At 40.8% G+C, this 16007-nt stretch overlaps 1 protein-coding gene across 1 annotated transcript in view; it reads right to left on the bottom strand.

Moving 5' to 3' along the window:
- Window positions 1–16007, bottom strand: part of COPA (coatomer protein complex subunit alpha) — a 51646-nt gene that overhangs the window by 8476 nt on the left and 27163 nt on the right. Inside the window, exons 10-20 of the mRNA XM_010360748.2 lie at window positions 15741–15823; window positions 14237–14387; window positions 12889–12955; window positions 11811–11886; window positions 9880–9962; window positions 9071–9210; window positions 8410–8495; window positions 8155–8293; window positions 1560–1722; window positions 1305–1451; window positions 36–225 (exon numbers count right to left, since the gene is read on the bottom strand). Coding sequence (XP_010359050.1) covers window positions 36–225; window positions 1305–1451; window positions 1560–1722; window positions 8155–8293; window positions 8410–8495; window positions 9071–9210; window positions 9880–9962; window positions 11811–11886; window positions 12889–12955; window positions 14237–14387; window positions 15741–15823 — 1325 coding nt within the window. The remainder of the gene's footprint in view (window positions 1–35; window positions 226–1304; window positions 1452–1559; window positions 1723–8154; window positions 8294–8409; window positions 8496–9070; window positions 9211–9879; window positions 9963–11810; window positions 11887–12888; window positions 12956–14236; window positions 14388–15740; window positions 15824–16007) is intronic.

The raw sequence follows: 16007 nt of genomic DNA, 5'->3' as shown, positions 1-16007 counted from the left end.
AACCCCTCTTCCCATCCTTAGTTCGAGGGCCTCACCAATCTTCATCATCTTGCGAAGCTTTTCTAAGTTGCCAGTGATAAGATACAGGAAGGAAAGTTTGTCAAAGTTTTTGGTACGCTGATAGCACATTTCCACAATCTGGTGGTTCCCCTGCAGCAGGGCCACTTCTCCCAGCTTTTCCCAGCAGTTCTTGTCATCCAGTGCTTTGGCTGCTTCCAGAGCAATCTAAAGAATCCCCACGGTCATGTTAACAGGTTGAAGGACAATGTGACTCAAAACCAGGGACTCTGCAAAGCATCTGCCTCTATATAAATCTCCCAAAGAATTTCTTATACTTTCAATTACTCCTAGCTTTTAGTCTAATTCCATTGAAAATTGGCCAGGCGCAGTGGCTCGTGTCTGTAATCCCAGCACTTTGGGAGGCCAAGGCAGGCGGATCATGAGGTCAAGAGCTCGAGACCATCCTGGCCAACATGGTGAAACCTTGTCTCTACTAAAAATACAAAAAATTTGGCTGGGCATCATGTTGCGCGCCTGTAGTCCCAGCTACTCAGGAGGCTGAGGCAGGAGAATCGCTTGGACCCAGGAGATGGAGGTTGCAGTGAGCCAAGATCACGCCATTGCACTCCAGCCTGGGCAATAAGAGCGAGACTCCTGTCTCAAAAAAAAGAAAAGAAAAAAAAAATCCAGTGAACACATAGAACCCCTTTAGATACAGGGATAGAAATAATCACATCGCATTTATCCTCCTCCTCAGAAATTTACTTTTACAACAAAACCACCCAGCAGTTGATGATTCCACAGAGCCGGTTCTTGCTTAGCTACCTTACTTCCTAACTGCCAGGTATGAAGATCCACAGGGGCTTTAGCAAAGACAGAAGAAATAATACTAGGAAGAAGTTCAGAACTGGAAAACGTTTTCCTAAGCCCTTTTCACCTTAGAAAGCAATGCCTATACATTCTAGGCCTCAGTGCTTAATAAGTACTCTTTCATCTAAGTAGCTAGTCAGCAAGATTAAGTGTCAAGGAAATAATAAGATTTTCAAATTCCATACCATCTTGCTTTTATCCTAGAAGTTACTATAATTGAGGTTGACAAAAATAGAAATGCTGTGGGAGAAGCAGAGGCAGGTAAAAGTAGATGGGCAAAGAGCAACAGGAAGATGGCTCAATGTAACAACTAAAAAAATCCCAAATTTCATTATTCTGGCTAAAGAAGCAAGCCCAGAATAATGCCCTCCCAATGCCACTCTAACCCTCTCACCTCTAAGACAATATGGGGCTGATGACCATATTCCTCTCACCTCAATGTTTCCACACTCCAGTGCCAGACTAAAGCGAGTTTTCTCATCCTTGACAAAATGAAGTGCCACTTCAGGATAGCCCTTCTTCTGGAGATAAGCAATAATAGACTGGCCTACTAGTTTGGCATTCCTCACCATGTGCAGTACCTAGACATTTGGGGTAGGGTTGGGCAAGAAGTAGACATCACTCACAGGAAAGAAAAAAAAAAGAGTGCTGCCTCTCTTAATACTCTAGTTTGCATCCTCACTTCCTACCTCATCATATTTTCTGTTGATCAGGGCCAGCTTGAATTTGAACTCAGTGGGATCAATGGTGAGTACCCGGGGACGACACTCCCTGTCTAGGCAGTATACATTGTTGCCCTTCACCCGTGTGACATAGATGGGTAAATCCAGAGTTCGAATGATCCCGTGGTCCCTAAGAACAGAGGGTAGATGGCACAACTTTCAGTAAGTGAGAAGGAAAATCCATCCTGTGAAGAAATGGAACAAACCTAGGAAACGGTCTTTTGTCAAGTGCCATTTGAACAATGATATAGATGGGAAGTGATTCAAAAAAGAGCAGAACTAAATGCCAAATTTATCGTATTCTTTCTATGATGGGGTAGATGGCATGATTTTTCTTTATATACTATTATCCTAGAAGATGAGTAACAGACATGGCTATAGGAATCAGACCTAACAGTTAAATCTTAAGTTCTTATATATAATCAGGTGATTATGGACAGCTAACTCCTTTATAAGCTATAATTGAAAGTAGAAGAGAGGTATATGTGAAGAGTTCTGACAAAGAAATAATAAAAAACAGAAAGTATATATATATTTTTGAGACAGAGTCTTGCTCTGTCGCCCAGGCTGGAGTGCAGCGGCACGATCTCGGCTCAATGCAAGCTCTGCCTCCTGTCACGCCATTCTCCTGCCTCAGCCTCCCGAGTAGCTGGGACTCCAGTCGCCCGCCACCATGCCGGGCTAATTTTTTGTATTTTTAGTAGAGACGGGGTTTCACCGTTTAGCCAGGATGGTCTCGATCTCCTGACCTGGTGATCCACCTGCCTCAGCCTCCCAAAGTGCTGGGATTACAGGTGTGAGCCACCGTGCCCAGTCTAATAGAAAGTATTTTGAACTAAATAATAATAAATAGATTGCTTTGTCAATATAGCTAATGCAACACTTGACAAACAATTTATAGACTGTATTAAAAGAAATACTAAAAATTATTGGATTCTACATGCATATATTAGGAGAAACTAAAAATTAACAAGCACTCATCTCAAAAATGTTACTGTTCTTTTTAAACCAAAGAAAGTACTTAGAAGAAAATAATAAAGCCAATAGTAGAAATTAAATAGAAAACAAAAATACAATAGAGAAGTTCAATAAAGGCAAAACTTGAATAAAACTGATAAGCCTCTCATGAGGGCAATTCAGAGAAAAGAAAATAGTATGAATGAAAAAGGGGGTAACACTACAGATCTTGCAGAATAAAGATGTAACTTTTTAAGAGAATCAAACTGGCCAGGCACAGTGGCTCACATCTGTAATCCCAGCACTTTGGGAGGCTGAGGCGGGTAGATCACATGAGGCCAGGAGTTCAAGACCAGCCTGGCCAACATTGTGAAACCCCGTCTCTACTAAACATACAAAAATTAGCCAGGCATGGTGGTGCATGTTAATCCCAGTTACTCGGGAGGCTGAGTCAGAAGAATCACTTGAACTCAGGAGACGGAGGTTGAAGTGAGTCGAGGTCGCACCACTGCACTCCAGCCTGGGTAACAAAGTAAGACTCCAACTGAAAATAAATAAATAAATAGATAGATAGATAGATAGATAGATAGATAGATAGATAGATAGATAGACAGACAGACAGATAGATCGAAGGATCAAACTCCTAAAAAATAACATTTGCCAAAGCTGACTCAAAAATAAATAGAAAACACCTATAGTCCTGTAATAGCTAAATAAACTGAATCAAATTTTTAAAGTTCTCCCATAGAAAAAGTCCTATGTCCATATGACTTCAAATTCTAAACAACATTCAAGGACGAATTAATTCCAATCTTATGCAAACTCATTGAGGGAACAGAAAAAGATACATTATTTGCTTACTTTATGAAATTCACATAACCTTGATACTAAAACCTAACAAGGACAGAAAGAAAAGGGAAAATTACAGGTAATCTCACTTATAAATATGTGAAAACATCAGCAAAATATTAGCAACCTAAAGCTAGCAATATTTGAAAAGGGTAAAAATATCAAGACCAAGTTAGGTTTATATCAGGAATATAATGTTGATTTAACATAAAAAAATCAGCTGGGCACAGTGGCTCATGCCTGTAATCCTGGCACTTTGGGAGGCTGAGGCAGGCGGATCACCTGAGGTCAGGAGTTCAAGACCAACCTGACCAACATGGCGAAACCTCGTCTCTATTAAAAATTCAAAATTAGCCAAGCATAATTGCTCACACCTATAATCCCAGCTACGTGGGAGACTGACACACAAGAATTGCTTGAACCTGGGAGGTGGAGGTTGCAGTGAGCTGAGATCATGCCACTGCACTCTAGCCTGGAGTGACACTCTGTCTCAAAAAAAAAATAAAAAATAAAAAAAAATCAATTTAATTCACTACATTAATCAATGAAAGGAGAAAAATTGTATGACTACCTCAATGCAGACTGAGCATCCCAAACAGGAAATCTGAAATGCTCCAAAATCCAAAACTGAGCACTGAAATGACACTGAAAGGAAATGTTCATTGGAGCAGTGTGGACTTCAGATTTTTGGATGTGGAATAATGTTCAATCAGTAACGCAAATACTCCAAAATCAGAAAAAAATCGGAAATATAAAATACTTCTGGTTTCAAGCATGTCAGGTAAGAGATACTCAACCTGTATATGTAGAAAAGTTATCTAATAAAATTTAACATTTGGACCAGGCATGGTGGCTCATGCCTATAATCTCAGCACTGGGAGACCACGGCAGGCCGACTGCTTGAGCCTAGGAGTTCAAGACCAGACTGAGCAACACGGTGAAACCCCATCACTACAAAAAATACAAAAATGAGCTGGGCATGGTGGCATATGCCTGTAGTCCCAGCTATTTGGGAGGCTGAGCTGGGAGGATAACTTGAGCCCAGGAGGCAGAGGTTGCAGTGAGCCAAGATTATGCCACTACACAATGGGAAAAAGAGTGAGACTCTCTGCCAAAAATAAATAGTTAAATTACATTAAATTAATAAATATATATAAATAAATAAATTCAACATTCATTCAAGGTAAAAAAAAAAAAAAAAAACTCTTAGCAAAAAGAAATAGCAAAATTCCTTCGCAGAAAAGGGATATACATTTAAAAAAATCTACTGTAAGCTCACATAATTCTAACACACTGAAAGTTCGCCCTTTAAGTTAGGAATAAGACAAGAATGTTTGCTGTCATTATGTTAACTCAACATTGCTGGAGATCCTAGTCAGTGCAGTAAGACAAGAAAAATATGGTAATATATAAGTACTTGAAAGAGAAACTAAATTGTCATTACCCACAGATACTATATTATTTGTAAAGGAAATATAAATCCTAGAATTGATAAGAGTCTAGCAAGATTCCTTAAAATAAAATCAATTTTAAATTGATTTTGTTGTATTTAAATTGAATTAACTGTATTTCTAAATATCAACAAAATTAGAAAATTAAAATTTTAAATAGATATCCATTTACAAACAGAATTTTAAAACCGTCAAGTGTCTAATAAATCTAACCAAAGAGATGCAAGATCTCTATAGAGAAAACTATAAAACTTTATTGAAGGATGTTTCAGAAGACCTAAATGAATGAAGAGCTGCTATACCAAGTTCACAGATTAGGAAATTGAACACTGTAAGGACTGTAAAGATGATGGTTATCCCCCAACAGATACAGAGATTCCATGCAATTCCAAACGAAATGACAAATGTTTTTGTGTGGAATTTCACAAGTTACTTTTTTTTTTTTGAAACGGAGTCTTGTTCTGTCACCCAGGCTGGAGTGCAGTGGCACGATCTCAGCTCACTGCAACCTCAGCCTCCCAGGTTCACGCCATTCTCCTGCCTCAGCCTCCTGAGTAGCTGGGACTACAGGCGCCTGCCACCACGCCCAGCTAATTTTCTGTATTTTTAGTAGAGATGGGGTTTCACCGTGTTAGCCAGGATGGTCTCGATCTCCTCACCTCATGATCCGCCCACCTCGGCCTCCCAAAGTGCTGGGAGTACAGGCTTGAGCCACGGTGCCCGGCCAAGAATTTCACAAGTTACTTTAAAAACTTATGTGAAGGGCCGAGCCTGGTGGCTGATGCCTGTAATCCCAGCACTTTGGTAAGCCAATGTGGGAGGATGGCTTGAGGTCAGGAGTTTGAGACCAGCCTGGCCAATATGGTGAAACCCCATCTCTGCTCAAAATACAAATATTAGCTGGGTGTGGTGGCATGCGCATATAAGGCAGGAGAATCTGGGGAGGTAGGAGAATCACTTGAACCTGGGAGGCAGAGGTTGCAATGAGCCAAGATTATGCCACTGTACTCCAGCCTGGGCAACAGAGTGAGACTCCATCTCAAAACAACAACGACAACGACAACAAAACTTACGTGAAAGGGCATAATTTACTTGAAAATACCCTAAAAACTTTTAAAAAATAAACAAAATAGCATCAGAGTAAGTGTTGTACCAGATGTGAAGATTTATCATAAAGCTACATTATGTAAGACAGTGTGGAATTAGAGCAGAGATAGACCACAGATCCTTGCATTTTTGAAAACATGATTTATGTATGACAAAGATGAGAGTGCAGAACAATGGAGAAAGAATGGTCTTTTCAATAATGCTGCTGAGGAATTGAGTGTCCTTATGGAAAAAGTGGGATTAAGCTTTCTATACCTCACAGCATACATAACAATCAATGTCAGGTAGATTATAGACCTAGATATAAAAAGCACAGTTACAATGTTTTTACAAAAGAATACAGCAGAATAGCTTTATGATTTGGGAGTCAATAAAGATCTTTAAAATAGGATGAAACCTAATAGCCATAAAAAATAAAGATTCATAAACTTAACTACATTTTAAGACTGTCTGTTCATTAAAGGATACCATAAGGAAAATCAGAAGACATGCTACAAAAGAGGAGATACTGATAATTGCAACATGTAGCCCTGACAAAGGACAGACATCCAAAAAAGAAAGATAATGTAAGACAGATTAAAGATTTGAACAGAATTCATATGAGGAAATCCTACTGGATGGCCAGATGAAAAGTTGCTCAATCTTATTAGGAAACAGAGAACAGCAAAACAAAATTACAAGGAGATACCATTACACATCCATCAGATGAACAAAAATAAGTCTCACCAAATCAAGTGTTGGTCAAGAAGGCAAGAAAGGAAATTTTTTCTTTCTTTTTTTTTTGAGACGGAGTTTCGCTCTTGTTGCCCAAGCTGGAGTGCAAGGGCACGATCATGGCTCACTGCAACCTTTGCCTCCTGGGTTCAAGTGATTCTCCTGCCTCAGCATCTGGAGTAGCTGGGATTACAGGCACCCACCACCACGCCCAGCTAATTTTTTTGTATTTTTAGCAGAGACAGGGTTTCTCCATGTTGGTCGGGCTGGTCTTGAACTCCTGACCTCTGGTGATCCACCCGCCTCGGCCTCCCAAAGTGCTGGGACACAGGAGTGAGCCACCGCACCCGAACCAAAAGGAAATTTTTATACCAAGCTGGGGGGCATACAAATTGGTACAACCACTTTGAAAAGCAGTTTCACAGCTGGGCACAGTGGCTCACAGCTGGGTGCAGTGGCTCACACCTGTAATCCCAGCACTTTGGGAGGCCAAGGCAGGCAGATCACAAGGTCAAGAGTTCAAGACCAGCGTGGTCAACATGGTGAAACCCCCGTCTCTACTAAAAATACAAAAATTAGCTGGACGTGGTGGTGCGTGCCTGTAATCCCAGCTACTTGGGAGGCTGAGGTAGGAGAATAACTTGAACCTAGGAGGCGGAGGTTGCAGTGAGCCGAGATCACACTACTGCACTCCAGCCTGGGCGAGATTCCATTTCAGAAAAAAACAGAAAAGCAGTTTCACATTGCCTAATAAATGTGAAGATATGCATACTCTATGGCCTAGCAATTCTATTCCGAGGATACACTCTGGAGAAATGTATGTACATGTACACCAGAAAACAGGTAAAAGAATGTTAAGCATTGTTCACACAAGCCAAAAACTAGAATTCACTCAAATATTCCTTAAAAGAGTAGAACTGACGAACTGTGGTATAATCATATAATTATACAAAAATGAAAATAAATACATTGGAGCTACAAGATGGATGAATCTTACAAAATATTGAGCAAAATATGAAATAATATATTCAGTATGGTTTCATTTATATGCAGGCAAAACCAGGCAAAACTAAATCATATCAAGAAACACAGGGCAGTAAAATTACAAAGAAAAGCAAGGAAGAAATTACTGTAAAAACTAGAATGTTATTTTTGGTGGAAACAGGGTGGGTTGTGACCACATGGCAAAGGGCTTCTGGGGTGCCAGCACTGTTCTGTTTTTTGACTTGGGGGGTAGTTATGTTGATGTTCACTACATAACTTGTTATTCTATATTTTTTTAATGTAATTGTCTACATTTGTTTTAGAGTTCTCAATTTTTAAAAAGTTGAAAAAAGAATGTTCTAATGCCCTTTGCACATATATACCAGGTAAAGACTTTTCCATGAAGGAAGTTCATGGAGGACTTCAGTTACATCTCAAGACAGGACAGTGATTTCAGGAAGCTGCCTTCTCCCATTCTGTATCCCAGATAATTAACTTACCCAGTGGTGACAGCATATTTGATGTGGTTGCTTGTGGTATAGATAAATACCCCACTCTCATCCCAGGCCCCACTCTTGACACGAATGTTCTCATGAATGTTACATAAAGCATCCAGTTTGCGGTTACAGATCACAATGGCTGTAAGAGGCAAAGGGCATGAGTGTTCTGTTGGATAGGGTAAGTGCCGTAGACTGGCAGGAATGGGGGTGGGAGGGACTGGTCTCTAAATCAGGGTGGATATAATGAAGACTCACCGTGTTTGGCTAGTAGTGCCACATGTGACATGTCTGCTGACCAGATAACATATTTCACTTTAGAAATCTTCACAGATGCCAGAGTCCTGAGATAGACAGAGATGTGCAAACATGAATGGATCTATTTCCCTTGTCTCAGGCTATGATCTACATCAATTGCACCCTCTAATTAATGTAAACCCCAATTTCTTAATGCAATACTAATTACACAAAATAATGTAATTTCTACATAGTAGCTCAGTGACTTAAACATTTTGGCTTACACTGTTCACTTTCCCCCTCCTCAACCCCCTCTCCCTCATTTCCTTGTATTATTAGGGAATCTGTGTATGTCTATTTTCACCACTGGACTGTAAGCTCCTTTAAATATAGGAACTATGTTATTAATCTCTGTGTCTCTCTCGTTCTAAGCCCTGAGAACACGCTTTGTTCAGGTAAGTACTGTAAAAACAGATAAATAACCAAGACTCTCACTGTAATGCTAGTGTGGACATGCAGGATGGAGAGTGATCACAGAAAGGAAAAGTTACTACAAAGAGTCTTGGAGCACAAGAAGTGGCCAAGCAACAAGACAAACTCACTTGGGGAAAAAGGTTCCCACTAAAGATGTCCACTCTCCCCAACTACATGGCTGTCTGCTTAGGGGCACCTGATATGTTACCGCTTCTGCTGTACGTCAAAGAGTGTGATAGAGTCCGCATCTCGAAGCAGGAGATTGCCTGTGCCAGCATAGAAGATCTCATCACAGTTGGGCACCTGTACCTTTTTGGTGATCTCATTCTTCAGATTCTTGATCAGAAGCTGCAATAAGTATTAAAGATGGGGTTAAGAGAAGAAGTGTGTATAGATGATGATGGCAACTGATGATGTCTCTCAGCAATTGTTCCTCAGTGTCAATTAACAAGTATTTTTTGTCCTGTCCATGTCAATGACCACTGCAGACAGACCAAGCCAACCAAAATCTTCTCTAAGGGCCTTAATACATATTTTTTCTCCTCCAACTAAAATATACTGAGAAGTCCCAACTAAAGTCTGAATTCCTTAATGAACAACAGAGAGAAAACAGTGTTTCTGGGGCTTAAATTTTGTTAAATATTTTCTTCAGAGTGCTTTATCTTGTGCTGGACCTATTACATTTCAAGTAACAATGGAGACAGCAGAACGAGAAGGGAAATTTCCTCATCCAGCCCATTCACTTCAGATTTGATGCATTTTGGACTCCTGTAGTCAACAGTGACTTTAGCTTGGTTCTTAAACCCAGAGCCACAGCAATCAACCCAATCAAATCAGTTTTAATGCCTTTCCCCCAAGAGGGTTTAGTGTAGGGCTAGAGACAGAGGTATAGCCAATACATGAGAATCATAGCTGCTCGGGGGGAAGAATAGAAAAAACAATGGTCTTTATTTTGCAATACACAGGCCGCTGCCACCACACTCCCCAAATTAGTTTCCGCTTTTAGTCTTAACTCACCGAATGCATCCGATCTAGGACAGCAAACCGATTTCGAGCGACCCAAACGGCTGTCAGGCCTGAGGATCGTTTCCCTTCAGGCGCTGAGAAGAACAAAACCAAAGGGTGGGAGCATGTGGTGAGTCACTGGCAGGTGACATAGTCGGGTGCCATGGAGCTGCCAGTCTTGCTGGATGCCATCTTGGCTTTGCCAGTTGAGCTGCTTCCTAATTCAGCCATAACCTGGGGCTATTATTGAGTGACTTTTCCCCACCAGTCCCCTCCAAACACCAACCACCACCCCTGCCAAGGCTCTTTTCTCTAGGCCAAGTGGTTGCATTTCAGCCAACATCATGTACTGGCAGAAGGGCCGCCCATCTTGGGAGACAGCACACTCCATCAAGCTAACGAGCAGGGCCTCCCTGGCCAAGCTGCAGCAAAGCAAGCCTGTGTCATAGGACCCCCTCCCCAGGATGCAGCTGCTCTGCTGCTTTTAACATGCAAATGCAGACTTCCTAGTAGGGCAGGGTGGGACAGAGCACTCCCAACTAAATCTTGACAGGAGAGCTTGGTGCTGGGTGGTATTTAGAACCAAGCTGTTGCTCTGTAAATGTCAACTGACCATTCTTATCAACTTGACGAGAATTAAAAAATGTTTCTCAGTTCAGTGGCTTACTAGTTTTGAAATGGACACTCCATTCTCTGGGAAACTTGTAGAAGGATAAACAGAAGGGTACATCAAAATACTCTTTTACCTATTAGACCAGCAGAAAACTGGAGAGAACATGTTGGCTAGTCTTGCCCCTGGCATCTGGAGTGGCAGGCAATTTATGAAACTAATTATTATCAAAACTAACACTCCCATTTTCCAGGGGCCAGGAATCTGCATTATTCAAGCCTATCACTGTTGCCCACCATTGGGCTGCTCCTTTGTTATTATCTCCCTCAAAAAATGAAGTACAGAAAATAAAAGTGGTAATAAAACAAAACAAAATATTTTAAATTCTATTAATTGTAAACACAGATGGAAAAAAAAGAAAAAAAGCAAAGGGCTGAGTTGGGAGGTACCAAACCATAAGATTTAGTCAGAAATGGCTTAACTAACTTATAAGGGAGAATTTGACTTATGGATACTAAATACAAATATATTTTCTTCCTCTCACTATGAACACATTTAAAAGAGAGGAGATAGATTAGCAACAATAATAACCCAGTGGCACCCAGAAAAGAAACAGAGCTAGTAAATTATTTCTCAGGAAACTGTTGATGGGGTCTAAAACATCATGAAAGTATGCCAGTAAGAGTGGGGATATGCAGAATAAATCTCTGATCTGGTACTAGCTATAAACCCGCTGGAGGAAGTGCACTGAAAGGACCATAGGCAATAGTCAAATCCATTCTGAGAATGTTTTGTCAGCAAGTTCTAATCACAAGGACATCAACAAGGGATGGTGGTGATGGAAGAGGTAGTCAGGAGTCTCAGCTGGATCCTGGGATCCCAGGTGGGGTGTGGGGCTGTTAGCAGCCTCATCTTTTTGACACGCAAAAGGAAGCAAATCGGATCTGGATGTGGATGGGAGAGTATAAATCCCTAGTCCCAGGATGAGGCATTGTAAGATTGGAACCACATTTTTAAATAAATGAAACTACCAGGGTGAAAGTCGTATCAACTGACAATAAACTAGGATAACATGCTGTGCTGAAAGAGAAAATGTAGAGTTTCTAATAACCAAATTATAAAATATATATATCTAGCTGGGGTAATAAAATGGAGGAGGAACATGAATATTTCACACCATGGTCGCCGCTGATGCAACTGTCAGCAGCACCTGCCAACAGACATGAGTGATGTGGCCATGGCTTGCGGATGGAATGTGAAAAACTTGAAGAGGAGTTATGATGCGGGTGAGGAGAGCTGGAAGCAGAGTGGGGTAGACAAAAAGAACACCTACCATCAGGATTCTGGGAGTCAGCATCTTTAGGGATGGTGTACAGGTCATAGGTACTATTCTCTAAATTGCTAGCTCTCTGTAGAAGAAAAGGGGAAATTAAAATGTTAGTGAGAAGCACCCAAGATAACAGTTTTCCAGTTTACTGTGACAGAGAAAACAGTTCCATTGCACAGACATCAATCTGAAACCATACTTTTCTTACCCTTCACCCAGAGGGCATTTGACTGTTTCTACATCTATGAATTATAGGGCTCTTTGCCAAACAACTCAGCACTGATGCCACTTTATTTTCTTTATCTTCCAAAGATGCAGATATTATCTGAATGAAAGTAAGAACTGCTCTCTATTCCACAAATTAGCAGACTAGGACCCTGATATTCTGGTACCCCACCCTGAGGACTCATCAACTGAGTACTCAACCACTGGAAAGAAAAAAAAGACATCAAAGAAAAGACACTATAGGAATGCAAATGTTTATTGGAAAAAGAAGAAAAGAAAAAACATGAAAGAAAACTGTCAGAATATGGGACTGCTAGATATTAAAGAAGAAAAGATTAGACAATACAGCTATATAAGGAAAGACATATAACTTCATTCCTTTTAACTTGGCCACCAGGGCACTAAAATTAGAATGTCATTTTTTTTTTTTTTTTTTCAAATTCTGTTGCAAGAAACAGAGAGGACTCTTTGATGACTCTGAAGCCAACCCCACTGACATGAACTCCCTCTCAAAATCATAGTTCTTCTATTTTCACCCAAAGGAAGGAATCAAGGTAAACATTTTCTTTCCATAGGATATATACAGTCTAAACATTCCCTCAAATTATTTCTAGTGATCTGGGTCATTCATCCTGATGCTCCATTAAGTTCAGCTTTATGAAAGATAGGCAGTTCACAAATGCTCAATATGTTTACAACTGAAACCTACCTGATTTGAGTCTCTGAGTGATCACTGTGTCAGCTCTCACAAACTGACCATTAAATAGTTTTTAAGAAGCCATTAGAGATTCCCTAAGGGCATAAGAAAGAGACCTATGGAAAATGGGGAGAACTTAGGAGGGCTCCACAGGTTACTTACCGTACAAAGCAAGACTGCATTTTCTGCTGGATTGTATGACATATTGAATACTGGAAACTTGGAACCACTAGAGATATATATAGAAAAAGGAAAAAACAGGGAAGACACATAAGAATAGAAGGAAGAAAGGAATCACCCCCACACCTCCTATTTATCCAATCTTTACACTATAGACTCATCACTTTTATAATCAGGAGTAAAATGAATACATATTGTCTTCTCTTCCTTTAAGGCTTGGCAACTTCCCGAGCTCAGCTTTGAACAAACAGTTTTAAAAAGTAAGCCATAGTAGAAGTCAAATTATTCAATAGAAGGTAGGTAGGGTTAGCACTCACTGTAGTGAGTGGGACTGAAATTCCTACGCATAATTGCAGTGGACACCACACAGTAACATAATGTGATTTGTCTCTGGCTGGTTTCTCCTGTCCCTTGGAGTGTTCACATAAACCCATTTTTTTTATTGTAGTGATGCTAGAGGGCGGTTATCAAAACCTCATGCCAAAGTTTGCCACCATTAATGTTTCAGCATGCTGATGCAGCTGGCTTTTCAAAAGGACAGTTCCTTTTGCCAGGCATCCCAGAGGTTATCATATCTTCAGAATTAAGAGTTTCCAGGGACATATATTCTGGTTCAGAGCTGTGTGCTTTTTGAGGGAAGGCAATGGACAGTTAAAGACAAGAAATGCCAAATAAAGGCAAAAAGTTCTGTTACCAGTTTGGGCCATTCTCTATCAAGAAACTTCCTCTGGCTTGCAAGAGACCCAACAAATTGTGGCAGAATGATTTTCCATCCACATGGTCACTAGCATTCTCAAGAAGGGAACTATCATTCTAATCATGACCACTTCCTTGCCTCCCTCACTCATTGGGTTTACACTGAGCAGGCTCATCTAATGGGGATTCCATCTGTGACAGAATACGAGATCCAAAACGTCATTTAAAAGAAGAGTCTTGGTCGGGTGCGGTGGCTCACTCCTGCAATCCCAGTACTTTGGGAGGCCGAGGTGGGCAGATCACAAGGTCAAGAGTTCGAGACCAGCCTGATCAACATGGTGAAAACCTATCTCTACTAAAAACAGAAAATTAGTCAGGCGTGGTGGCACATGCCTGTAATCCCAGCTACTCGGGAGGCTGAGGCAGGAGAATCGCTTGAACCCAGGAGGTAGAGGTTGCAGTGAGCCGAGGTCGTGTCACTGCACTCCAGCCTAGGTGATAGAATGAGACTCCGTCTCCAAAATAAATAAATAAATACAAGTAAATAAATAAATAAAAGAAGAGTCTTGTTTGTGGGAGTTGTATCAGGGTGATAGATGAGAGGGTTGGGAGGAAAGAAACAAGTCCGATTTACCTCCGCAGCTGCATCACAGCTACATCTTTGGAGCTGTTGAAATCCAGCTGACGTAAGAATCGGTCCTTGACATAGTGTAGCATATTGCCGTGAACAGCATAGGCTGGCCGTTCCCGTTCCAGCTTAAACACAATCATACCACCATCATGGCCTGGGGGACAGGGAGAAGAGGAGAAAGAATTAAGCTGTAGGCAAGAAAAAAACCTGGAAATTGGAGATACATAAGGATGAAGATTGTATCTGTATGCTATTAATAAAAGACAAGACACCTGAATACATCTCTTATTTGCCTAAATTCTCACAATTCTTGGAATCTTTATTTAAATAGTTCTCTGTGAATCCTTTTCTAATACTATTCACACTGCCCTTTTCTGTGTTCCCCTAATGCTTTGTACAAACCTCCATTATAGTACTTATCATCCTGCACTGTAATCATTTAGGTCTATCATCCACATTATAACATGAATTCCCTGAAGGCAGAAATTATAATTTCTGTCCTTCCTCAGTCTCTAGCATATAAAAAGAGTATAAAAAGTATTTACTGGCCGGGCACGGTGGCTCAAGCCTGTAATCCCAGCACTTTGGGAGGCCGAGACAGGTGGATCGCGAGGTCAGGAGATAGAGACCATCCTGGCTAACACGGTGAAACCTCGTCTCTACTAAAAATACGAAAACTAGCCGGGCGAGGTGGCAGGTGCCTGTAGTCCCAGCTACTCGGGAGGCTGAGGCAGGAGAATGGTGTAAACCCGGGAGGCAGAGCTTGCAGTGAGCTGAGATCCGGCCACCGCACTCCAGCCCGGGCGACAGAGCGAGACTCCGCCTCAAAAAAAAAAAAAGTATTTACTGAAAAAATGAATGTTAGTTTAAAAACTCTTTATGATTCTGTTTTTTAAAATGTTTTGCTCTTTCCCTACTAGCATCATTGTCCCTTAGAGAACCCTTCCACTTTTGTTCTACTGTTTGCTCTCCAAATATAAACCAGATCATGTCACTTTCCTGCCCAAAACCTTCCAATGGCTTTCCATTTATTCAGAATAAAATATTAAGTTCTAACCATAGCATAGAAGGCAATACACGATCTGGCCTGACCTCACCTATTACTTAGTCCCTTACTCACTGTGCTCCAACTGGCTGGCCTCTTTGGTGTTCCTTAGCATGCGATGGTGACATGCTAAGCACCTCTCACAACACAGTCTCTGCATTTGCTGTTCCCATTGCCTCATACCCTTTCACTTTTCTGAACACCCAATATAAAGCAGTAGTCCCCATACTCATCCATCTCTATCTCCCTTAACTTTAATTTTTCTTCAAAGCATTTTTCACCACACATCATTTTATGTACATATAAAGTGGAAGAAAAAAAGGAGAAAAGCTTCAACTAAGTGGCTCTGAGAGTCCTTCTTCTTCTTCTTGTCATCCTACTATACATTTACTACAGACAAAGCTAATAATCACTTTCAAGTCTTATATAAAACAAAGAAAAAAGAGAGAAAATGGCCCTTACCTGCTGCAAAGAGGTTAAGGTTAGGGTGAGCAGCTAAGACCCAGAAACGATCATGGTCTCTGCGGAAAGTCTGAACCCCAGTCCTAGAAAAGGTACACAAAAAGAAAAATATTAATTTCCTAGGAATCTTCAGCCCATCCTACACAAGAATATTAAATGGTAAGCCAGCAAGCTGATTAAAATGTAAATCAGGGAGAGTAAACTGCATATCCTAAGTAACAATAGTCGTGATAAGTTCTACCAAAGAACAAAAAGAGGAGACTTCAA

This window comes from Rhinopithecus roxellana, chromosome 8, assembly GCF_007565055.1.
Source record: "Rhinopithecus roxellana isolate Shanxi Qingling chromosome 8, ASM756505v1, whole genome shotgun sequence".
NCBI lineage: Eukaryota > Metazoa > Chordata > Mammalia > Primates > Cercopithecidae > Rhinopithecus > Rhinopithecus roxellana.
Note: the sequence above shows the minus strand (reverse complement) of the source record. Positions and strands in the feature narration are given on the sequence as shown.